At 46.8% G+C, this 26,075-nt stretch overlaps 1 protein-coding gene across 1 annotated transcript in view; it reads left to right on the top strand.

The window, feature by feature from the left end:
* Window positions 1-225: 225 nt before the first annotated feature.
* Window positions 226-26,075, top strand: part of LOC144099523 (uncharacterized) — a 67,380-nt gene continuing 41,530 nt past the window's right edge. The window contains exons 1-2 of the mRNA XM_077632894.1: window positions 226-426; window positions 11,149-11,288. Of these exons, the coding sequence (XP_077489020.1) occupies window positions 307-426; window positions 11,149-11,288 (260 nt within the window). The 5' untranslated portion in view covers window positions 226-306. The remainder of the gene's footprint in view (window positions 427-11,148; window positions 11,289-26,075) is intronic.

The raw sequence follows: 26,075 nt of genomic DNA, 5'->3' as shown, positions 1-26,075 counted from the left end.
TCCAGAGCGAAATGAATCCGACCATGTCTCATTTGCTGGGAGAATGCGGGAGCAATAACCAGAAAATTGTATCGACCATTCGTGTCCAACAAATCCTTCCGCAATTTCACTTAACTGTCTGTCATATCGCTGTACAAACGAGAGTGAATCAGCTTTCGGATTGGCAAATATTGCTCAAAGACACGTTTCAGCAGAAGCAGCTGCGCAAGCTAGAGTGCTCTCGCCACAAAGCCGCAAGTTGTGAAAACGCAACGCGAGAAACAGTGTTACCACGTGTGGGAGTCGACAATTGTTCTGTAAACTAGAATGTGGATCTTCGTACTTTGCGTTTTGGCATCTCTTTGTTGCACCACAGAAGTACTGGGAAAGTTGGGTGCCCCCGGCGGTCCACAAAAGCTTCATCACGATGTGGCGGATACTGTGAAGGTAACTGCCATCCCAGATAACTTCTGAGCTCTTGCTGCCGTCTAATCTTTCCGGGCGCAGCAGATCTCGTTGGTACTTACGTATTGTACTCCCCAATCTGCGCTGCTTGGAGCGTTAGCGTAATCAACCTTCCAAGGGCTTTACTGTTGTGTGTTCCGGATTGGGAAGATATAATATTTGACATGGACCAAAAGCACTAAAGTAGGCTACCTTACCGAAGAGTATGGGCTTAGTTTTACTAGAGTGAAACAGGAAAAGCATGAAACGTGCTAGTGATGCCATTTCTCAATATCATTGCTCACATTCGCATTAGCCGTCCTTTTGTTTGTGTCATGCGAATTAGAGGTCACAACTTGCAGCGACATGAAATACTTAAGACTTTCGCATGCATTATTTCAAACACATGAACTCCTTGCCCAATTGTTCATAAAAAAGGAAAAGATTGTTTCTAATAATCCCGATGAGGTTTTTTTTTCTTGAACGTCAGGAGCAAGCTGTTGTTGTGAGTAAAGAAACATTAATTTTAATGAATTTGTAAAGACGACTTGTTAAATTGTTTATTTGGCTTTTTTTAATGCTTGAGGAGAGAATCTGTAATTTGTGATTGTTAAGCAGTGATATTTTATGTCAATTTTGCTGTAACGTCTTGTGCCGTCTTATTGTGAAAATATGTGTATCTGTTTTTTACCATGCGTTGTCGATGGGAAACAATACTCTCACACCTCGAAAAATATACCACTACATCTACGAAAAGGAAGTCCATTGCTGTGTTCATATCTGGAAAGCAGAAGTCTTAATTATTCACAACTTGCCTAATGTGGACTCGGATTAGTGCTTGATAATACAGCTATGTGATATTTGACATTCATGGCTCGCATTATAATGTTCTTGTATTTCTGTAAACACAGTTTTGCGGGAAAAAAATACCCTGATCCTTCCTGTTCTTGGCTGTATTTCGTGCAAATACCTTATAAAAAACAATTAGTAAACTTGCTTTTTATGCCGTGATATGCATGATCGATATGAGAGCGAGCCCACAAGTTGTCGCCACCGGCATATTCTTGCGCTGTTTTCTTTCCTAAGAAGCTGTTATTTAGGCTGAGATCCGCAGATTTTGCGTTCTAGAGAAGTATTTTATTTGTCTTGTTAGTACCTATTCGGCCCTACAATCATTTTTGAGCTGAAAGTTTGGACACTTTGATAAATCGTTTAATTCCACCCGATAAGCATCTCAACACAAAAGTAGGTTGAAGGACAAGACAACCATTGGAAAGAGGACAAAAATTGCGCACTCATTATGCCTTAACTGATCAACAATAGTCGCTTGTTTTTTTCTCAAGAATCAGAAAGGAACATTCTTTTCTCACTGGTTAACAGTCCCGCCTTGCAAAATGTTGTTGCGCTAAGTATGATTTAGAGAGTGTGCGCAGTAGCGGGAGGATAGTTTTTATGCAGGACTAGAAACGAGGGTGGAAAGTCTTCAGGTACGCTACAGATACTTCCTGTTGCGGAGGTTGCCCACATAGTTTGTTTTTCAAGCACTAGACATTTTTCAGTAGTGTAAATGTACTTGTTATTCTCACTAATGCTCCAGCTCAGGATGCCTATGGTCTTGTATAGCGAAAGAAACCTTTATCAAAAGCGTAGCGTAGCTTATATTCTTAGACAGGACGGAAACTTATAGGACATGTTCTAAAATTGGCGCTAAAGTCAGAGAGCCCGACTCAAGGCTCGTGTCTCAATGGGAGAAGAGAGAGAGGGTTTATTGACAGGAAAGGCAGAGAGGTTGGCCTGAAAAATAAATATCTGACCTGCTACTCTACACTGGGAAAAGGGAAGAGGAGAAAAAGAAGGAGGCAGATGAAAAATATACATAAAAATAAAAAACAAGGCACACTTTCTAACATCACAAACACGAGGCAAGGTCCGTGTCGCTTAAAAAGCGTGAAAGCGCTCGCATTGGCTGTACAGTTTTCAAATAATCTAGCCAAGCGCCAGGATCAAATCCTCGGAGACGGGGCTTGTGTCCATAGACTTCAAAGCAGATGCGAGCATGAGTCTTTCTCGTTGATATGCTGGACAAGCCACTAAAACATGTTCTATAGTCTCTAGCACGCCACATGTGGTACAGTTCGGGGAGTCCGCTTGTCCTATTCAGTGTAAGTATTTGCGCGTGAAGGCGACGTTTAAACGTAATCTATGGATTATGCATGCAATATGACGTGGTATTCCGCGAGGAACAGAAAAGGTCATCGCCGGATCTAGCCGTTTAAGCCGGATGTGTCAAGTGTCTGGCAGGGCCAGTACCTAGCCGTCGCACTCCTCATCGATTTCGAAAGGAGACATGTGGTGTCCGGTCTAGAGAACGGCACAGCTGTAAGCAGGCCACTGCTGAAGGCGATCCTTGCTTCAGCTTCAGCGGTCTCATTTCTATCGAGTCCGCAGTGTCCAGGGGTCCACTGGAACACTATACGGTGGTCTTTTCCTGAGCAAATGACAGGAGGCTAATGATCTAAAGAGCCAGAGCTTGGCAGGCGGTGTGGCGTAGGAAGCATCCCAAAATTTTTAGCGCAGGTTTACATTCAGTGAAAATGCACCACTCCCTAGGCGGTTCTCCGCAGATATGGCGAATCGCTTCCCAAAGGCCCTCAAGCTCTGCAGCGGCTGAAGTAGACTTGTGTCCTAAAATGAATCTGCGAGTCGTCTGCTGAGCGGGGATAAGAAAAGCTGCTGTTGATGCCTTTGGTGAAGCAGATACATTCGTGTAGACGTGCAAACAGTTTTGGTATTCTCGCCATATGTAGGCAAGAGCAAGTTGCTTCAGCCCGCTAACCGGCATCACAGATTTCTTTAGTATGACAGGGGCATGCAGGCGTACTGAAGGCTGAGCCATCACCCATGGTGGCTGCAAGGGATGATGCGGCAGGGCATAGTCTGATGGCAATTCGGATCAACGGAAGCGCAGTGCACGTGCAAAACTGCTGTCCGGTCACTGATCAAAAATAATCGTCAGCAGGTGACAGTGGTGCCGTGTAAGCGCGTAAATAAACACGAAGTGGTTCGTGTGACATGTAGATCGATATTGGGCACGCACGAGATTCCTCAATCGTGCCTTTGTTCGAGGCACAACGTGGTAATTCGGAGCATATCTGGAGCGCCTGCGCTTGGACACTCTATAATGTCCGCAAGCAGGAAATGCTCATAGTAGAGAGTACAGGAAGGCTGCAACGAATGTAGCCTATACAGTATAGCAAGATCTTAGCAAGGAGCGCTCCTTTGGGCCCCATTTAATGCCTGCTACGAACTGAAGGACATGTAAAAAAAGAGTGAATCTGTTCTTTAGCATATTTATATGCCTCGAAAATGACAGATCGCGGTCAATGATGATGCCTAGAAATCTGTGGTGAGAGACGTATGGTATTGCAACCCCTTGAAGTTTTACCGGGTAGCGGCAGACAGACTTACGCGTGAATGCGACCACAGCACATTTTTTAGCTGCTAAGTGCAAACCTTGATGTCGTAGGTACCTTGAAGTAGATGACACGGCACGTTGTAATCTCGCGCGCATTTGCGCACGTGTCGAACCCAAAGCCCAGATGCAGATATAATCAGCATAGGCACTGATGTGAATGTGAGTGGGGAGCTCACTCACCAGTCCAATCAATGCTACGTTAAATAAGGTTGGGCTGAGAACTCTACGGCAAACCTGATGACGGGTAGTGTCTCCATCAGGCGTTGACATGTAAATGGACCGGCCACTGAGGTAGCTCACAATCCACGAGTACATCCGCCCGCCAACGCCTATGTCGTAAAGGGTATCAAGGATAGCATCATGCAGTACATTACCGTAGGCCCCTTTGATGTCCAAGAAGACTGCAGCGACGAGTCGGAGACTACGTTTTTCATGTTCCACTATCGATATGAGGTCGATTACGCTGTCAATCAAAGAACCTCCCCGCCGGAACCAGGTCATCATGTCAGGGTTCTACCCTAAAAACCATTCGAGCCGCGCCAGCACAATTCGCTCCATAACCTTGCCCACGCAGCTTGCTAGTGCAACTGGCTGGTTTGAGGTAAGCTCATAAGGAGGCTTTCCAGGCTTCAAAAGAGCAGCCAGGCGGCTGATTTTCAAGTGTTCTGGAACGATTCCGGAAGCCTATGTATTATTGTAGTAACTGAGCAGCATAGTTCAGCCTTCCATGCCAAGGTGAGAGAGAGACGAGTACGAAATCCCGTAAGGACCAGATGTATATGCACGCCTACACGACGAAAGAGCACCTTCTAGTTCAGGCATCGTGAATAGCAGGTCGTAGTGGTCGTCCAGTGAAGGTGGAACAAAAGCCTCCTAGCTCTTTGATGCTACCGGAGTTGTGCCCACAACCATTTTGCAGAATTCGTCTGCTACCTCTACATTATTACGGCGTTGGTAAATGGACAGGGCATGGAAAGGATACCGTGCGTTCTTGTGGCGCTGAACGCAAGCTCCTGGCTACATTCCAAATACGCGACAGCGGTTTGCGAGGGTCCAGTGATGAGCAGAACAGCTTCCAGCGTTGTCTCCCTAATCTCGCGAGGTGGCGCTTTATTTGTCATTGAGGTCGGCGATAAAAGCCGAGATCATACTTTGGATTTAGTTATGTATTTCCTTTCGGCGCGCCGTCGGACTGCGCATAGTCTTTCGAATTCCACGTCAATGGTAGATCTTGGCGTAGTCGCACATATATACCGCGTAGTCTCACCGAGAGACGACGCATTCAGCTCTTCTATTTTAGACGGTGTTGTGAGGTTCACAGGAAGTCTCCACGGACGTCCTAAAGGCAAGCCAGTCTGTATATTGCGCGCCAGACGAAGCAGCATGTGCGTACCACTTGACGCATACATACGTTGGAATGTGGTCACTCCCATGTGCTTCCACGTCACTGCATCAGCTGACGTAAGACTGAAGACTTGCTGAAACAAACGCCACATCCAAGAAGCTGCTGTACGACGTGCCACGCCGAAACGTAGGTGAACCATCGTTCATATTGACGAAATTCTGGGAATGCGTGAAGTCAAATAGGTTCTTGCTTCGGTGATTCATAACAAGAACGCCCCACTAAGGGCGATGAGCTTTAATATCGCCCACTAATATATGAGAAGCTGTGCAGCTCTAGATAGCAGAATATAGGTACAAAGTATCAATTACATTTCTAAGTGGAATGTAGACACCGATTATCGAAAAGACCCTTCCTTTTAGCGTGACTATGAAACAGATGTTATGTTTTGTGTTGTGTGACTGTAGGACTTGGCGGACGTGCGCAATGTCTTGCGGTATGCAAACTAACACTTTGCTTGTTTCGTCGTCATCGCGATACCACAGCAGCACGTACCCAGAAATGCGGAAAGGAGACGGCATGTTGGGCTCACATATTACAAGCACAGGGAAGTGGTAATTTTGGGTTGCCGGAAGTCACTCAGATGACCACGTAGGCCTCGGGCATTCCATTGCACCACTGCAATACGGCGCACGTACTTTGTCACAGAGGAGGTGGCTTTTGGTTGAGCCGTAATGAATTTCTGAAATGCCACCACCCGCCGTGGTGGCTCAGTGGTTAGGGCGCTCGACTACTGATCCGGAGTTTCCGGGTTCGAACCCCACCGCGGCGGCTGCGTTTTTATGGAGGAAAAACGCTAAGGCGCCCGTGTGCTGTGCGATGTCAGTGCACGTTAAAGATCCCCAGGTGGTCGAAATTATTCCGGAGCCCTCCACTACGGCAACTCTTCTTCCTTTCTTCTTTCACTCCCTCCTTTATCCCGTCCCTTACGGCGCAATTCAGGTGTCCAACGATATATGAGACAGATACTGCGCCATTTACTTTCACCAAAAACCAATTATTATTATTAATGCCACCAAGAGCGGCTCAAGTGCATCCAAAAACTGCACAATCTTTGCTGTTGGCGTTTTAATGCCTGAAAGCACCACGCGCACTGAACGCACAAGCCTTTTTAACAATATGGTCACATGTTGACCTTCGGGCTTACCAGCACTGTCAGCTGGAGTGGCAACCAGTCTTGGTCTTGCCGTGGCGATGTCTGTGTATGGCAGAGCAGGCAGGCCATTCAGCATCAGATGTAGCTGATAACACAAACGCATCAGACTGAACCACTGCGGTAACATGGGACACTGCCGCGGGCGTCATGTTATCGTTGTTAGGCTCATGCTGCTGTGCCGGCTGAGCTGATACTTCCTGCGACTTTGGTGCAGCTGGACTAGTATTGTGTGGATCCGGACGACGCCGCCGGGAACGATGTTTGCGACGACGAATACGCGCAACCGCTTCTTGTTGGGTCGAATTGTCCTTCCACATCATTTTCAAGGTGAGTCTTTCGTTTTTCATCTTAGCGCAGTCCTTAGCTTCATGGGCACCCGAGCAGTTGGCACACTTTATAGTCTCCGTCGTGCAGGTGCCATGCTGGTGCATCCCGCTGCATCGACGGCAGGATACCTTATTTTTTCAAACAGCTCTCACATGACCTATCTTGTTGCACTTGTGGCACTGAACAGGCCTTGGAACATACAGGCGGACAGGATGCCTCACATAGCCCACCATGACGTGGGATGGGAGAGCGTCAGTTTCAAAAACTAATTTGACACACTTGGGGGGACCAAATCATCAATGTCAACTATCCAGGCCGCAGATCTAATCAGAGTTCGGAGGTCCCTTTCATCTATATCCGGGTCAACGTCAATGATAACCCTAGTAGTAGTCCGCTTCCCGTGAGCAACGTAGGAGCGGAGCACCATGCCACCGAGGACACTAGTCTCAGCTGGTCCACTGATGCCTAAGATTTAACCTCTACTGTAAGGATTTTCTTCCATGCAATAACTCTGACTTCACAGACTTGTCCCGGAACCACCCGGTCGAAAAACTGGGTTAGCCGCTGTCTGTTTACGGCGTTCAGATTAGCCGCCAGCGTTGTAGGAGCGAAGGCCACTGAGAAAGCTCCTGGCTTGTCAACAGTCATCGAAGGCAACAAACCCGCTGTTGATGTCCGGCGCAACTTCATTCTCAGGCGGCGCTACTCAACGAGCGCGAAGCTGCTGCTGTTATATTCCTTCTCTGTCACCGTGAATTCATCAGACGAATCTGGAAGCTCCACATCAGCGACGTTCGCGGCACTTGAGTTGTCAGCTGGTAGAGCCGCAGTCTTTTCGACGGCGACGACGGGAGGACGCAGGGGATGTGCGCCCGCCATCACGAAGGATGACGAGGACACGGTTCGCGCACAAAAGCAAGAAACTGCAGTAAAGTGGAAGAGCTGCTAACAAGGGACGTTTGGTACCACTACTTCTTCTTCTTCCACAATGAGAGAAGTACGCAAATTGCGCCATGAAACGAAAGAGTACTGAAGAAGCATGTCACGCCCTGACGTGAACAGCGTGAGTACCTCGTGCACCACCTGCAAGAAGTATTTAGTGGAGGGACTGCGAAAGCGCTTGTTCAAGGAAGTTTAAAACGTGGAGGCGATAGCACAATTACAATGTGAGCAAAGACAAATACAGGACCAATTGTTGCATAATAGTGGCCGTATGAAAGAACGGCAGCATGAAAGAGAAGACGCTGAAGACTGTGTGGCTGTCAGAATTAGGGATTATAGTTGTTCAAGCAAGTAGAAAACTTCTCTTTTTGAAAAACTAATTTTTGCGCTCAGGAAACATTCGTTTTTCAATTAAAGGGCCTTTAACGCAAATATTGGCTCGCGTTTTACAGCACGCCTGCAGCAAATACTCAATCGAAAAGACTGCATTTGCACAAACTTATTTAATAGTGAATAAATACATCTTTTTAGTAAGCGTAAAGGTATAACTGGTACATAAAATTTATTTCGACAGAATGATTGAAAAAAACATATATAGTTATTCTGATTGAGGCCTAGAGACGGTGTAATAGAGATAAACTAAAATAACATGCAATGATCTTGCCTGAGTATATACTTAAATTTATTCCTTCTCATAATGAAAGATTCAAAATTGTTTTCTAATAAGACATATACTGGGTTTTTTTTAACAATCTCTGTGCGCTGAAACTAGAAATATTTTCCAACTGACCTAAAATTTTGGATGACTTGAGTACCTGCGGGACGCCTAGCATCCCTCATTAATACGCATGATAAGAACAATAATATCGCAGCTCTCACTGCTACTATTACAGTATTTACGTGCATATCGTAGCCTTTCAACCACACGCCGCGATGTCTAAATGGCTTTGCCGTTCGGTTTCTTACCTTAACTTTGAGGGATCGAATCCTGGCTGAGGCGGGCGTATTTCGATGGAGCCGAACTACAAACTTCCGCTGTGCTGTGTGATGTCAGTGCACGCTAAATAACCCCTGATGTTCAAATCCTATCCGGAGCAGCCCGCTACGGCGTCCTTGACAGCCACATTTGAAGTTGAAGTTGAAGTTGAAAGTTTATTAATACATTCAAACGATGTTACAAACGTATACAGCGAGAGGTCCTATGGTACAAGACCGCGGGCGAGACCTCCCATGACAGAAAGATTAAATAAGCAACAAAATAAGAAATACACGTCACATTAGTTAGCGACGCAGAAAATGAACACATAGTGAAATATGAGTTACCGAAATATTTAAATACAAACAATATAATGCAGGAGAATGTACAATCAAACACTCACAGATGCCGCGATACATAGGATCAATAACAAAAAAGCAGGAAAAAATCACATATTAAAAAGAAAAACTTCAATTTCACCTTGAACAAAGAAAGCGTAATAGTTTGTTTGATGTCTAAGTTCAAATGAGTCTAAAATGATATCGATGAAAAACTAAAAAGTACCTTCGGGACGCTCAGTTCTATGTAGCCTCATAAACGCCATGTAATTAAAGATCACTCCAACGAGATCAAAATAAACAGCGCCTGAATAAAGTTTTTCAGTCGTACTTTTCAGACACAGAAAACACTTTTTCCATGTCTGTCAAAGAGAAAAAATTCCGCTTAAGTTCACTAATGGTCCAAATAGCATTGCGCTACGAACTGTTAAGGAATACTGCTGTGGCTGAGTGGTTACGGCGCTCGGCTGCTGGCCCGAAAGACGCGGGTTCGATCCCGGCCGCGGCGGTCGTACTGTGTGATGTCAGTGCACGTTAAAGAACCCCAGGTGGTCGAAATTTCCGGAGACCTTCACTACGGCGTCTTTCATAGCCTGAGTCGCTTTGGGACGTTAGACCCCTCTAAACCGACCAACCTCTTTAGGAATACTGACGCCTGGGTATCCTTATCTCATCCGAACTGAACTGGACAACGGACGTTCAGCATGTAGTAAATAAAGCAATGAACGAGCTGTTTTTTGTCAAACGTGCCTTCAATAACTCGACTCCTGGACTAAAGCTTCTGGCATACGTATCGCTTATACGTCCGATATTAGAATATGGTATCACTGCATGGTTCCCTTACACAGGTAGCAGCGCAGCCGCACTGGAAAGTGTGCAGCGAAAAGCCACGCGATTTATCTATAACCGGTACTGACGCAGAGGTTCACCTACTGAACTTTTCCATCGCGACGAGCTTCAGCTTCCATTTATACGATGTATACTGCACCGCTTGGAATTCATACGCTTATTCCTACATATTCATTTAAGATTAGCAGCGGAGACTTCATCAATATAAGCCACTCTAGAATCAAGCACCGCAAGTACCTTCGAACTTTTGAGGCCTTTTTATGTTGCAATAACACGTTTTACCTTTACTTTTCTTTTCCGCGAGCAGCGCGCAAATGGAATGCACTTGACGTTTCAGTTGTAACGCAGCCGACAGTCCTGAAATTTGGTTTGGTTTGGTTTATGGGTGCTTAACGTTCCAAAGCGACTCAGTCCTGAAATTTGTCGCGCTTGCCGAGCAGCTGAGTGTATTGCCCCAAAACTCACAAAGTTTTCTTAAAATGTTGGTGATATATACTTCGTATTGTATAACCGGTGTCCTCAATTTTGTTTCTTCTTGTCTTCGCTTCAAGTAGACACCCCATTTTCATTGTACAACTGCTTACCATTCTATAACTGTTTTATCTGAAAGCTGTGTTTCTGTTTTTTTTAAGTGCACCCACCCGTGTAAAAACTTGGTTTTCGTTTAAAGTATATCGAAATAGAAAAAAGACTAAAGCACAAGGGAGAACTAGCAAAAATGTGAACTACTCATGTCGCAATGCATTCTAATTACTCGGCACAGTACTCCAAAGCAAAGGTGGTCATGGTAGATTACTTGAAAGGAACATTGTTAAGATTATAAAGTTTTTAGTTTTCACAAATAACCTTGATTTCAAGGAAATATTACGTGTGACTGAAAACTGACCATTTCCAGTGGGCGCGACTGCAGCGTGCACAATCCGGAAGTTTGGCTTCCAAAGATGCTTCAGTTATTGTTATCTTCTGAAAAAACAATGTTTTGAATTTTACGTTTGATGGCATTTCCAATCTGATGCGTGTTCAACACTGATATTGTATACAAAATACTCAGTAGCTTGTTTTCAGTATCGTATTCACATTCAAGGGATTTAAGTGTGACGCTGCTTTTGGTTAGATGACACTTTATCACTGGAATAAATGCGTGTGTATTGACTGGATCATCAGGCCTAATGCTGCTATACACTTGAGATGGCTCCGGAATTCACAATTCGGGTATCATCTTGAGTTGATCATGATGGCTGTGTCGTCTTTCTTTCGCAGGCATTTTCAAGCTTTGAGTACACAGTGGCGATCTCAAATTCGGACAACGACACGTCTCTTGAATGCCTCTACGCTACCCGCACAGATGTCGACCTTGACGCAAAAACAGCCACATACGCCTGGTTTTTTCCACGGAATGGGTATGCATCAACATCGGTTTTAGATTTTGCCTCTCTCCTTAAAATTAGCTAGTTTATGGAAGACTATCAGCTCATGATGATGGGCCATAAAGGGTTAGCTTTATTACTTATACTCAAAGAAGGCTAACGCGTATTCCTTTTGCTTATTAAAGAGGTCATCTTTGGTACTTACATGGCCCTTGATAGGAGCAGAAAATAACGTTAAATTTACGCATGAAAATGGGTTCAACGAAGCTATTTGATAGAGCACCACTACCACACTATGGGAAGATATTCTGGGGAATCAGGCGGTATTAAATTATTCCTTCCTTCCGAAGCAGATGCGTTACAAACACAATGAACAATGACAACGCTTTCGGCTGTGTTAGTTGGCCAACATTGCGCATTTAATAGCGCTGGATGTTTTCGTCTCTATCCCCTTTTGCATCGTTGTCGTCGGTGTGCCACGCAGAGGCACTCTCAACTCTCGATCACGTGACCCCGCCCCGCGTACAGCCTGTGCCTCGCAATACTTTCCGCATAATAGGTCAGGGCACACGATCGTGCAGTAGTCACCGCCGTAGCGATAATAAAACTACGTGCAGCGAATTGTCAAACTGGTTGCTTTGGGAGCAGGGATATGCATTCAGCGAAAGGCAAACGTCTGCGTCGTGTCCTGCGCGTTGCACTGACATGGGATGACAGAAACCGGCAATATGCGCTTGGTAGAATAGACAAAGGGTGGGACCAGGTGGAAGCCCGCAAAAGCGCCCTGAAACGCGTGCTGAATCCCGTGCCTGCGAAGCCTCGATAAAGCGTGCAGCAGAAAACGTCACGAGGCCCTTACTCGAGCAGCATGTGGCCATGCTAAAACCACCGGTTCACTGCATCACTGCACGAAAAAGCTGAGCCCCGATCACTGGGCGTATGCAGCGTGTTATTGATTTGAGTCATGCGAAATCGTGGCCCTTATAACTAGTACTATGGCGCGGAGCAACGAGGAAAATACAGGCGGAGAGTAATTGGTTTTGTGACACGGACAAGTGAAAGTGACTGATGCATATCACATAGTTGGAGACAAGCTTGGCGTTTCGTTGTGCTATTTCGAAATATACACGCGGACCGCTACTACAGAACTAGAGAAAAGGCAATAGCGACGCGCGATGCTAGCCAAAAGTATTGCCGCAGTTTTAAGAGGTTTTTATATACTTCTTCAGTCATGTTCGCAGCGCGAAAGTCGCGTGGGCATGCATTTTGTATCATCATCCAGTTATCACAACACAATTGCTATTATCTAAAGCTTTCATTTTGTGAGGGTAACAGATGGTCCATCTCCCACATTTTCGCATCTGCAGTTGTATTAGAAATGATTACAGTATTTTCAGTTTCAATCTCTCTCCTATGTTTTTCGATAAGTGACGCTATCTTCGCGCTGGAAAAAAATGCGACTCTAGGTGTTCTGAGCAGATAACGCTCTTGCCTTCATTGTGATGTTTTTAAGCCTTCTGTTTGCGCACCAACCGAATTGTACGTATTTTATTTTCCAGACGACATCAGCATATAATATACAATTTCTTGTCTGCACTATAAAAAAATTGCCAGTGGTTTAGCTCTGGTTAACTGTAGTTTAATTGCAAATTGCTTCATTTCCTCGGCACGTCGTCTACGCAGCGTCTCATTCCGACGCTCTCGAGAACTCAAACCGGTCTCTTCTGCAGTTGAAAAGTCACTCCGAGACGTGGCACGTCTTCTTTTAGCCTCATCTTCGTTACGACGCTTCTCGACGCTTTTCTGCTGCTTTATAAGTAATTTTCTTTAAGCGATAGATTAATCTAAGTATTATTATCCCATTGATCGGCACAACACATTAAAAAAAATTAAAAACATCCCCCTAAGCACCTTGATGTCGGTGACTGTTGGCTCCCTTCATAAGTGGGTCAAAACGAGCCCCTCATTTCCTTCACCTTGTCTACTAATAGCTTAACGAGGGTATCGGTTCTGGCAGTCTTGATGCCATAGGAAACATTAGAGGGCTCTCGCACAGCTTCCGCCCTCGAAGTTAGATGACGTTCCACGTCACACTCGCGGTAATACAGGATTTGCTACGTCCGCCGCGATGGACGAGTGTGGCACTGGTGAACACTCTCAAGGTTCGCTTACGCCCAATAAACATAAATACCCACAAGAGCAGCAGATTGGACGGCCGTCGCCGTAGCTCAGTTGGTAGAGCACTGGACGCGATATTCGGAGGTCGTGGGTTCGGATCCCACCGGCGGCATGGTTGTTTTTTCTGCTGCTTCATAAGTAATTGTCTTTAACCAACTGATTAATTTAAGTATTATTCTAACACTAATCAACACTACAAATATAAAAAATAAGCACATTCCCCTATGCACGTTGGTTTCGGTGGCTGTTGGCTTCCTTTATATGCTTGTCAAACGAGCCCCTCATTTTCCTTTACCTTGTCTCCTAATTAATATATACAAGCACCCCGTGAGGCGGCACCTCCTCTCCCTCTACCCCAGCGGAGAACATCTGGTGGAGCGAGCGGCGACGGCATGGACGGATGGATGGATGGATGGATCCGGCTGAACCCTTTAAATCGTGCGTTGGCTCAAGCCACCTAGCCATGACTTATGAAATTTTACTCTTGTCTTCATTTTACCCACCAATTTAGATAACCTTCACTTGGTTACTTCTACCCGCTTAAAATCTACTTTTTCTTCACTGTTCTTAAACCTCAATGCCTTGGATAAATCAGCCCCGCTGCTTTCCACTGTAGGGTGAAGCCCTTTACAGAAAAGTATCAAGTGTTTAGCCGTTTCCTCCTCCTCTCCGCACGCAACGCACAACGTGTCTATCTCAAGGTACCTGACTCTATACGTCTTAGTCCGCAAAACTCCCATCCTGGCCTCAAACAACAAAGAGCTTCCGCTACAATTATCATAGTTATTTTCCTTGACAATTTCCTGCTTAAAAATCCTGTATGTTCCCAGTGCTGATTTGGTCAGCATCCCTGCTTTCCACAAAGCTCTCTCGGTTTCTTAACCTTTTTCTTAACTGATAACTGCTGATTTGCCCCCCTACTGCTGTCCAGATATTTGCTTGTCAATTTTCTAGTCCGCTTTCTCCATTTCGTAACAACATTCCTTATATACAGGTATCTGAAAACTTCCCTAGCCTACTGCTTTTCCCCCATTTTTCTCAATCGCTCCTCAAATGCTATCTTACTGCTAGCTTCTCTGCTCTCGAACGACGCCCATCCCATATCACCCTGTACCCCCTGATTTGGTGTATTGCCATGTGCTCCCAAAGCTAGCCTTCCTATGCGCCGAGGGCAGCGCCATCTGTTGGTGCGCGGCTGCGGCGTTGCTAATCAACGGCGGCACAAAGTCAGGCCACGTTTATACGGCTGAACTGCGCGACGAGCGGAAATGGCTCGCTGGCTGGAGTAGTAAAGCTTTCGCTTTAAAAACAAAAACATCATGACAAAAGTAATATATCCGAACGTCTGCCTTGTGTCTAAACTGGAGGCTTAAAATATAATAAATGCAGGATTGTCCATCGGTCACCATCTGTTATATAGGCATATGCAAGCCATGGTTGGCAAAACATTGCAATTGGCCTTGCTATCCTCTGGTCGGCGACGTACTATTGCCGTCAAAAGTTTGCGAGACGCGAGCGTGCGGGGAAAATTTTTCTTCGCAGCCACGTAATCCACTCGCCTGAAATGTGTCAGTGTATGAGGGGACGCACATGCTCTATTTGCTGGCAGCATTGCCACGCCACTGGGTAGCGAGGCAGAGGAGCATCGTACTTTTTTCCTAGAACATGCATCCTGCGATAGTAAATGATTCTGAAGGTGAAACTGTGACCACTACAGAAAGATTCCTGATTTTTTTGACAATTTTGTACAAGGCTTCCGTGCGGATTCCGAAACGTCAAGACCTTTCCTTTAGTTGTTGTTTCGCTTACACCTTCAGAGATAGACTGAAATGGGGAATCCTGGAAGTAATTTTGATATCAATAGCATGTATATATGTGAGTACTTCATTTGTTGTGCTAAAAAGGCGGAGACTTAGATGACAGCGCTTCAACAGCGAGGAGAAGGGTTCGGTTTTTCGGCATACATGCACGCGTTACATTCTTTCTTAAATTGTGATTAGTTCTGTGTACGAAATTATTTCCATAATATGCGATAATTACATATTCGCACTACTGCCATCAACTGTTTTTTTTTCTTCCTGTTGCGTTGTGGCCAGCCGCACATATATTTCAAGATGTTTATAACTGCCGTCAGGACAGTGGCAGGCGAAAACTTTACAGAATATTCTGCAAAAGTTGTACATGGACACTCTGTAATGAAAACCTTTATTGATTTCAACTTTATATTTTTGATGTTGCTACAGTAAAAGTGCAAAGTTTTTTTTTCAAGCTTGTACCCTTTCCGGCTCCTGCTTACAAACTTATTGCCTGAAAGGAACATTTCTTTAATAAAATGGACGCAACCATTCCATCATAAAAATTGAGAAATGCTTGTCAAAGAGACCAGACTTCTATTAATTTATGGTTGTTACGCAATATGGCGTAGAAAGGAGATAGGGTCATAGCGGCACGGAAATTTGTCCCATGCGAATTATTTTCTTTCGATAAAAATCCTAATAAATAGCGCTCATGCTGTCGCTCTTAACTGTGACTGTTTTGTTCAAGTCTGCGAATAATGTGGCCGTTTCCAGAAACGCGACGTCACGCTGCGGCGGCGTCGTGAACTAGTCTAAGCAGAATCGGCAGCGCGTGGATATATTTGCTTGCTCCTCTTCGTGCGCATGGTCAGACCATTCCGACATTGTTGTCATGGTTTTCTTGTAGAAAAATATACGCTAATTTCTCGACAAAGACGCCACACACGCCGGCTGAACTGCTATCCAGTCTACAGAGATATCAACCGAGAGATTCATACTGCGGCCTGCTGGTGCTGCGCAGCAAGCAGTTTCGGACTGTGTTCCCGGAGATTCATGGCAAAAATAAGTTCTGCAGCGCTGCTGCGTGTCTTTTTGTACATCAATGAGATGGAAAACCCAGGAGGCATCACTCCATTGTTAAACCAGTGGTAGCAGTCAGAAGAGAAAACAGCTTATGGTGCAGAATCTGTAGATTGGCAGCCCACTCAGAGCGCTGATGGCGGTGTGTTCGCGGCATTTACAAGGAGACCACTTCTTTGTGCCATGTAAGGACAACGTGCTATGACATCTTTTACTTTCAGTTGAGCGACCATGGTGATGTTCGTAGTGGGCTGTTGTAACTCAGGCCTCGATGCAACCGTAATGCTCTCAAATTTGGACCCCGTTGTACCCCAAACTGAAATTCAACAAGAGGGTAAATACGGGCAGGGTGGGACATTTTGAAGAAGTAGATAAAACAGCGCAACGGAAGACGAGGCAAAAGCACAAAAGCCAGCGCTGCTGTCTGTCCTCTCGTCTCGTCTTCCGTAGCGCTGTTTTATCTAGTTCTGAGATTAAAGCACCGGCTTTATATATTTTATATATATTTTTATATATATATATATTTTATTCTCTGCATTCTTTTTGTTTTCGAATAAGTGTCGGCTCTTTATAATAATTCACTTTCACGGTATGCAATATAAAATCTCTAGAGACGAGTGCATCTCAGTAACTATGATTGGCACGAAAAAAAAATCTGTGAGGTAGGGGGAGTTCACCAGCCGGTAAGGGGTAGGTTCTCGCGCTGGATCTGATCAGTAAATTGCATTTCATTCGTTTCACGCCTGGAAATAGACCGATTTCACTGGCAGATGCGCTACGCCACCAGCGCCACGATGCACTCTGGGTGTTGCGGTAATCCAGCGGCCACGTCGGCGCAGTACTTGGCGTACGCTGGAGAAGCAGTCCGATTTGCGTCGCTACACGATGTGCCTCTGCATGAATGCGTTTCTTAAAGGACAAATGGGTTCACCTGATGTGTTCCGACAGATGCGCAAGGTAGAGGGTAGCGGATGTTTTGTATTCTCGAAATAAAGAAAAGGTCCTCATTATAGAGCACAGAAGATGGTCATTACAGGCAGCTGAAGAAGCCCTGTTCCACATATTTAGCCATCTTGTTCATGTTAAATAGTGTAAATTGCTAAATAGTGAATTTTTAAGGTCTGAAGCTGTGAAAAGCCTTTTAAATGCCGTTCTGCTTTGAGGGAGCCTTTTAAACTGCAACAAAAGGTGTCGGACTCAGATTTACTTTGTGTTTTATCAAGCCGTCCTTACAATGATTTGGTCGTATACGTAAGGTTGTGAGTGAAAAACAATGGGAAGATTTATTGTTATATTCAGGAGTCCACAATGCGTGCGTGCTTGACAGAGGTGTGCAAATGCCCTCGTTTTTACTTTTCCTCCCTCACCCTCACCTTTGAATCCATGGCCCTCCCTCACCCTTGTCCTCATTTTGAAAACTTATCCGGCGCTCCCTCACCGGCCCCGCCGCGGTGGCTCAGTGGTTAGGGCGCTCGACTACTGATCCGGAGTTCCCGGGTTCGAACCCGACCGCGGCGGCTGCGTTTTTATGGAGGAAAAACGCTAAGGCGCCCGTGTGCTGTGCGATGTCAGTGCACGTTAAAGATCCCCAGGTGGTCGAAATTATTCCGGAGCCCTCCACTACGGACCTAATCGTTCCTATCTTCTTTCACTCCCTCCTTTATCCCTTCCCTTACGGCACGGTTCAGGTGTCCAACGATATATGAGACAGATACTGCGCCATTTCCATTCCACCAAAAACCAATTATTATTATTACTCCCTCACCGTCACCTTTACTTCAAACAATTTGCTGACCCTCCATCGCCTAAACCCTCACATTGTCGGCCCTCCGTCTACCTCAACTTCATTAACCGTTGTTCTAGAACTCGAGTTATTTTTGTAGTCGGCAACTTCTGTCAATATTCCTGAGTAATAAACACATGAGAAAAACCCTCAAGGCACTATTTGACGAGAGGCTAGATTCTTATACTGCTGGGTGTGTGCGTGTAAATGTGTGCGTTTAATGAGCTAATACTTCAGACAAAACCGAGCGAGTTACGAGCAGAGCCCTAAAATACCACTCTACCTTTGCCTCTAGCACGACTCTGCATGCATACATGCGCCATGCAAATATAACTCATTGTTACCAACATGCACTGTTAGAATTAGTCAGAGCGTTGTATTTGTGTTCCATTTTAACTGATATAATCCAAGAACATTTAGAAACCAATGCCGTAGGTTTTACTACGCTAATTGCAATAGGTTCTATGGACTGAATAGACTCAGAACAAAAAAATCTGTAGGTCGTCTAATTCCCATTGTCCGATGGCATCGCGATATCACTAGGTGTTCAGACTTTCACTGCTTCCAATCTCCCGCTATTTCGTCTTGATGCTCGTCTGCGTAACGCTATCTTCGACTACGTGAAGGGGTTCCTCTCAGATCACACAGCCACCATACCAATTGCAGAGATGTGGTCACCCACGGCACTCAGGTCCAACAAAGGCATTCCGCACGCTTTGTAGTCTATCTAATGCTGTTAAACATAGGAATGCTCAACGTAGTCAAAAAGCTCTTAACCTGCGAGGATATCAGCTTCACCTTTTACAGGGACGACATCACTATTTGGGCTACACAGGGATCCTTGGCGCAGAAGGAAGAACCTCTGCAAGCAGCTATAGGTACGGTCGAAGAATTTGCCGAAGAGAGTGGTCTTCAATGCTCCCCGGAGAAACCCGAACTTATCAGGTTACGCAGGAGAAATTGAACTCCACCTCAGAAACCAAAAATTCAGGAGAAAGAGAAGATCGGAGTTTTGGGGCTGTTGTTACAAAAACAATCTCAGAGCAGATTATACAATCAAAACTCTCAAGGCCGCGGTCAATTAAATATCAAGAATGATTAGATGGGTAACCTGGAATCGTTAAGGCGTGAAGAAGGAAGTCACCCTCAACGTAGTCACTCTCCACCTTGACGTACTCGTGTGCTGGACTACCTTCGAGCTCCCCTAACAAGAGGTTAGAATCGTTGATAGAAGGGCCATAAATACCATCATAAGGGGAGCCTATAAAACTGCCTGAAACATCCCATCAATGACTTCAACAGAACGTCTTTGGTCACTCTGAGTACACAACACCTTCAAGGAGCTCAGCAGAGGTTCTGGAGGGTCAAAAAACACTCCTAACTACAACTGAAAGGGGGTTGGGATATCCTGGCGAGACTGGGCCTATGGCAAGCACTACGAACCAAAAACATAAGTTCAGAATTTCACACCTGCAAGAGAGAAGGTTTACGTAAACCTATACCGAACCACTTGAAACCACGAGCGGCAGAAGGGTAGAAGGAGAGCCTGAGTCAAAGCGCTGGAAGCGGTATACTTTACAATGGGGTCATTGCCGAGCCAGGCAGGTTCGCGATTGCTACAGTCGACAGCCAGAGGAGGCCAATCATCAGGGCTTCAATCTATGCCAGGGATCCCGCAGAACCAGAATCACTGGCCATAGCCATGAAAATCAAGACTCGATCAAGACCAACAGAGGAAGTCAGCACACGTAAGGACGGACTCCCGAAAAGCGTGCAGGGACTGCCTTGCTGGAAAACCTCACGGAAGGGCAAGCACAATATTAAGTACACTCTCACGCTCACACAGAATAACATGAACACCTGGTCAGGTAGGCCTAGCTCGAAACGAGGTACCGAATGATCAAGCCCGAGCTCTCACAAACAAGGCGGATCCCCATCCCTACCCCACTCCCCTCCTAGGACCATATGGTGACAGGCTAGAACGCCTTAGGCTAGAAAGAAGACATTTCTCACCGCCACACAAACAACGGTCCTGCTAGGATGCCGATGACTGCATGAGATTACAAACAGGTACCCTAGTCTGCATATTTTGCACAAAATCTGACCCACACAATACCCAAGCTACTGTCCTTGGTGCGAAGCAAGACCCGTGTTCTACCATACATCTTGGGAATGCCAGGACACACCGAACAAAATGTTAATAGTGTCCTACCTGACACACGAGCAGTGGGAGGAGGCCCTTACCAGCGACAACCTGGACGAGCAAGCCTAGATCATCTAGTAGTCCGCAAGTCAGCTGCCGCCAGCGGAGTCCTGGACTAGGGGACCCGCCCACCTGGCTGCTGTGAATTAATATATTATAAGTAAAAGTTTTTCTCTCTCTTTCTCTGGGTGAGGCTTCCACATGCACGGATGAAAGATGACGAAGAACACGTTTTCAAACTACACTGTGAGAGACTGGCACTTTATAACTGTTGAAAGCGGGCACGTGACAAAGACGACGTTATTACAAGCACAGCTCGAGAGTTGGGAAGTTCTTACAGGCATGATGCTAAGACTTTCCCCAACTCATTGTTCATCTGAGGGAAGTGTATCGAGGCGAGTAAGTTCGAGGCGAAGACAATGACGTCATATAAATATACCAGACAAATTTGCCACTTCAGGCTTGCCAGTATTGTATCCATTACTCGCTGAAACGTCGCTGGTGCGGAAAAGAAGCCAAATGGCATCACCTTTAACTCAAACAGCCCATCCGGAGTGAAGAATGCCGTCTTCTCGCAATCTTTTTCATCGACGTCAATTTGCTAGTAGCCCCTCTTGAGGTTCCTCGATGAGAAATACTTACTTGGCGTTGCAGGGTCGATCCAGTGTGTCATCTATGCGGGGTTCAGGCGACGGTAATCAACGCAGAATCGAAGTGCGCCGTCTCTCTTTCTCATTAGAACAACTGGTGCCGCCCATGGGCTGTTTGATGGCTGGATTACGTCGTCGCGAAGCATTTCTTCTACTTGATCCCGGATGGCTTGTCGTTTTCGTTGCGACACACGGTAGGGGCTTTGACGGAGAGGTCAGGCGTGCTGGTCGGTTACAATGCGATGCTTGGCAATCGGCGCTTGTGGGACCTTCGGCGATGACGAAAAATACTCGTTGTTGCTTCGAAGCAGATTGCGGATCTGGTTTTGTCTGTTCCGGGGCAGGGCTGGATTGACGTCGAAAGTGGGCGAGTTCTCTTGGTCAGGCGAATCTTCTGCTGAGGGGTCGGAGGGGGCGAAGGAGTTTCGTTCGTCGGATATTTCGTCAACGAAAGCAATAGTCGTTCCTCTGTTAAAGTACCGGTATTCGTCGCTGAAGTTATTCAGCGGTACTTCGGCCTGGCCATTGCAGAAATGTGCGATGCCTCTTGCGATGCTGATTCCTCGGTCTGGAAGCAACTGCATGTTGCCCTCGATGATTGCTTCAACGTTAATAGCTTTCGTGGCGCCTACGCTCCCGATAACGTTTGAATGGGGTGGGAGGCTCAATTCTTCCTCCAGGACACTAAGGCAACGTGAATTTCCAGAGTTTTCATCGAAAAAATGGCCTCGTTTGTCGAAAGCGTAATCAGCTTGGATCGCGGGTCGATAATCGCCTGATGCTCATTAAGGAAATCTATGCTCAATATCACTTCGCGGGAGCATTGCGGTAGCACAACGAAGGTCGCAGGTTAGGTATGTCCTTCGATAGCCACTCGCGCTGTGCATCGCCCTGATGGCGTAATGTGGTGCCCCCTGCGGAACGAATTAATGGGCCTTCCCAAGTGGTCATTACTTTCCTCAGCTGTGCAACGAATGTTCCATTCATCACCGAGTATTCGGCTCCTGTGTCGACAGGACCGGTAACTTTGCGGCCGTCGATAGTCTCTAAGTCGGATGTCCTGGCTTTTGCATTGCAATTCGGGCTGGGCGTCGGGTCATGGCTTCGTCACGTATGCGAATCGCAGGTGGGGCGCATTGTCGAAGCTTTTCTGTGTGGCGGCGTCGTTGTGAACGCAGAACGCGTCGTGGTTGGGGTTGTCGTTTTGTGTGGCGTCGGTGCAGCGAGTGTAGATTCTTCATGCGGCGTAGCGGGTGCATCGTCTTCATGAGCCGTGGTCGGTGGAGGATCTTCGGCGTTTCTCTGGTGAGCAACCTCACCTCCAGGGGATGCTGTCTTTAGTTTCCCCTACGGTGGCTGGGAGACCTTCCTCGAGCCGTGGCTGCGTAGCTGCGGCGTGGCGACGCAAAGCGCGAGGTTCACGGCAATGGTGAGCGCTAAAGGCGGTTCGGCGCGTGCTTCTCTCGACGCAGGTACTCGTCGATTTCTTACGGACGTTGGCCGAAGCGTGGCCGTGGGGCACCAGCGGCAGATCATCGAAGACCGATACGGCGGTACGGGCAGTGACGAAGAATATGGCCGGCCTCACCGCAATGGAAGCACATGGGCCGGTTGTCGGAATTCCTCCAGGCGTCGCATTTCCGGGGGCTTGAGTGTCGCTCATAGGCTGAGCGGGCGGTGGCAAGGAGGCGGCATTCGAGAACAAGTTGTCCATGTCTGAGAGGTCGTAGGGGTTGTCGTTGGGGCTGAGGAGTGAGTACTGCAGCGGCGTTGGTCATGGCCTGGGGTTCTCTGGCCATCGGGGTGCCAAGCGCCTGTCGCACTTCTTCCCGCACCACGTCCATGAGAGTCGCTGCTTGCGGCTGTGGGGAGGATGGCAGTAATCGGCGTAGCTCCTCGCGGACGATTTCGCGGACCACTTCCCACAAGTTTTCGCTGTTAGTGGTCATCGTTTCCAGACACATTGCACAGACAGAGGAAGGGCGGTTATACTGCCGCGCCCGGACGTCGAGGGTCTTTTCGATCGTGCAGGCTTCTTGCATGAATTCGTCGACTGTTTTTGGCGGCTGGCGGACGAGCCTGGCAAAGATTTGTTATTTTACGCCGCTCAGTAAAAACTGAACTTTCCTTTCCTCGGTCATCTCTGGGATGGCGCGGCCAAAGAGGCGCTTCATATCTTCAACGTAACCGCGGACGGGCTCGTTCGGAAGCTGGATTCTGGACTAGGGGAGTCACTCGGCTCTTTACTTCCTCACAATACTGCTGAATACCTTAAAAAGTGCTTTCTTGAATAGCTCGCATGTCGTTAGGGACGACTCGTGATTTTCGTACCACGTACGTGCTAAGCCCTCCAGTGAAAAAAACGTGTCTAATTTTGCCGCATCATCCCACTTACTGAATGACACCTCGTGCTCAAATTGGTCCAATCATTCTTCGGGATCTTCGCCTAGGGATCCATTGAAAGTTGGAGGCGCCCGTGGCTGCTGCAGTATGGTCGTGGTCGACATCTTTGGCGAGGTGTGCTCGTAGCGGCGTCCTTTAGCTATCTGGTGCGGTCCAGAAGAGTCCTGAACTCAGGCTGCTCCCTCTGGAGTCCTCGGCTGGCTCGGTTAACTGCTGGCTCGTCCGCCGGTGGTAAACGCAGGGGCCAGGCGTCCCGACTTGAAGGGGGCGTCTGGAACATGGAAGGCTACCCAGCACCTCCCGCAGATGTCAGGAAGTGGTGACTGCACTCTGGAGAGAAGAAAGGCTGCGAAAATTGCGTCTAAACAAAACCCTTTATTTGGGTTGACTTGCGCCCACAATGGACTGAATCACACGCCAGCGGCGCAGCAACAACCGCGCTCGGCGGTCGTCGAACGGAATGCCCGCCACTGTCCGCTGTGCTCAATTCAAAGCTGATAGTAAACTTTCGAGATAAAGCGTTAAAAGTTACTAGAACATTCCGAGACAACGTACAGTCAGCTCTGCCTGCCTGCGATCAATCGAGATAACTCTAGTCGCGTCTTGCGCCGCAAACAAAGCGATAAAGTGGCGTGGCGGCAGATCTTAAGAAGGAACAAACACTGCAAAGATTCGCGGCTATATCTTCTGGCCAAGGCGAAATAATAAAGACTAGATATGGAAAGTATTTGGAACTTCGTGCAAAGGCTTCTGGTGTGTGTATTTGGCTCAACACCTGCGAATAATCAAACGGCTTTCTTTTGTAGAGTGGGAATTTGATTTTAATTTGTAAATATAGTGTTACCCCAAACAAGAAATAGACATGAATAACGAAATAAACAAATGAAGTTTAACAGCAGAAGGTAAGAAATATTGGAATTTAGCTAGTATACCCTGGGTCCTTGAAATTCGAGAAATGACGTTATTTACACGGACATCACAGAACATATGTTTATGACAATATACTACAACAGTTTTAATTGTATCGACAACTTTTATTGCTGTGTGACCAATAGATAAATTGCTTTTTGTGTCAATGTAGACTGCCTGGTAGGGGGGAGGAATTACTGCTTTTGTTTTTTTGCCATTTAGTGGCTATGAATTTAACGTGCTCCATAAATTTAAATCGCTGAGAGTTCTGTTTACGTGAATTTCTAGGCAATTATAACTATGAATACGAAACAACAAGGTGGCATCATCAGCAAAAATGTCACGCGTGAATGCGGGAGATCACTGATCACAAGAGACAGCGGCGGGCTTCGACGAACTTGTTGTTGTTGTTCCCCTCACAAAATGGCACGTCTTGACCACAGCCCCAGATCGCTTCTTCTTCTTGAGGCGGCCCGTGCTTCAGGTCAGCGCTAAGCGAACATGCGGAATGCACCATGTCACTGGTCTGCCTGAAAGTAAGAGCATCGTTCCAATGCGTCGCCTGTGTGTTTAAAAAAAGTTCACTAGGGCAAGCATGATGTGCGCGTGAAAGGGCAGCTCTACCGCTACCGCTCGTGGTAAGGATTAAGACGGACAACGTGTGCCACCTCAGGGTGCAGGTATCGCCGAGACTTCTGAAAACCGTCAGGAACGACCTCATAGTTGAGATCTCCAATTGGCCTGATCGCTTTCTAGGGTCCAAAATACCGGCAGAGGAGCTTCTCGCTAAGTTCGCGTCGGCGAATGGGAAACCAGACCCATACACGGTCCCATGATGTGTACCTAGCTTCACGGCGTCGGAGGTTATAGTGTTGGGCATCTCGGCATTGTTGGTCGAGAATCCGCACTCTGGCCAGCTGACAAGCCTCTTCAGCGAGGTGCAGGAAAGTGTGAAGATCCGCATTCGGGTCGATTTCGTTCACATGCGGTAACATGGCGTCCGGCATCGTGGTCACGTCGCGGCCGTAAACGAGACGGAAAGGTGGCACGTTTGTCATTTTCTGTACGGCTGTATTGTAGGCGAAGGCGACGTATGGGAGCACTTAATCCCAAGTTGTGTGCTGAACGTCGACATACATTGAATGTCACCTAGGGTTTTGTTTAATCGTTCCTTCAAACCGTTCGTCTGAGGGTAGTAGTATGTCGTATTTCGGTGGTCTGTATGACTGTGGCGTAAATTCTGCTGCAGGAGGTCAGCCATGAATGCGGTACCCCGATCGGTGATAGGACCTCCAGTGCTCCGTGACGCAAAACAATTTGGTGGATGAAAAATTTTGCCACGTAAAAGGCTGTGGCGTTTGGCAGTGCTGGTGTTTCCGCGTATCGTGTCAGGTAGGCAGTTGCAACGATGATCCACTTGTTTCCCGAATGAGAAAGAGGGAATGGGCCAGGCATGTTCATCCCGATCTGCTGGAAAGGCCGCGATGGTGGTGCTATAGGCTTCAAGAAGCCAGCTGATTTTGTTGAGGGCACTTTGCGAAGCTGACAGCCTCGGCACGTTCTGACGTAGCGTGCAATGTCCGACTGAAGGCGGGGCCAGTAATACTCTTTGATCCTTGCAAGCGTGCCGGCTACACCCAAATGTCCAGAAGTCGGTTCATCGTGTGAAGCTTGAAGTATTTCGCCACGTAGACTCGTCGGTATGAATATAAGGTATTGCTGATTGTTTTCTGCGAAATTTTTCTTCACGAGGACACCATGGCGAACGCAGAGTGCCGCTACTGAGCGCTCGAAAGTCTTCGGGATAGTCGGGCGGGT

Source organism: Amblyomma americanum, chromosome 7 (assembly GCF_052857255.1).
Source record: "Amblyomma americanum isolate KBUSLIRL-KWMA chromosome 7, ASM5285725v1, whole genome shotgun sequence".
Lineage (NCBI taxonomy): Eukaryota > Metazoa > Arthropoda > Arachnida > Ixodida > Ixodidae > Amblyomma > Amblyomma americanum.
This window is presented reverse-complemented; position numbering and strand designations above follow the sequence as displayed.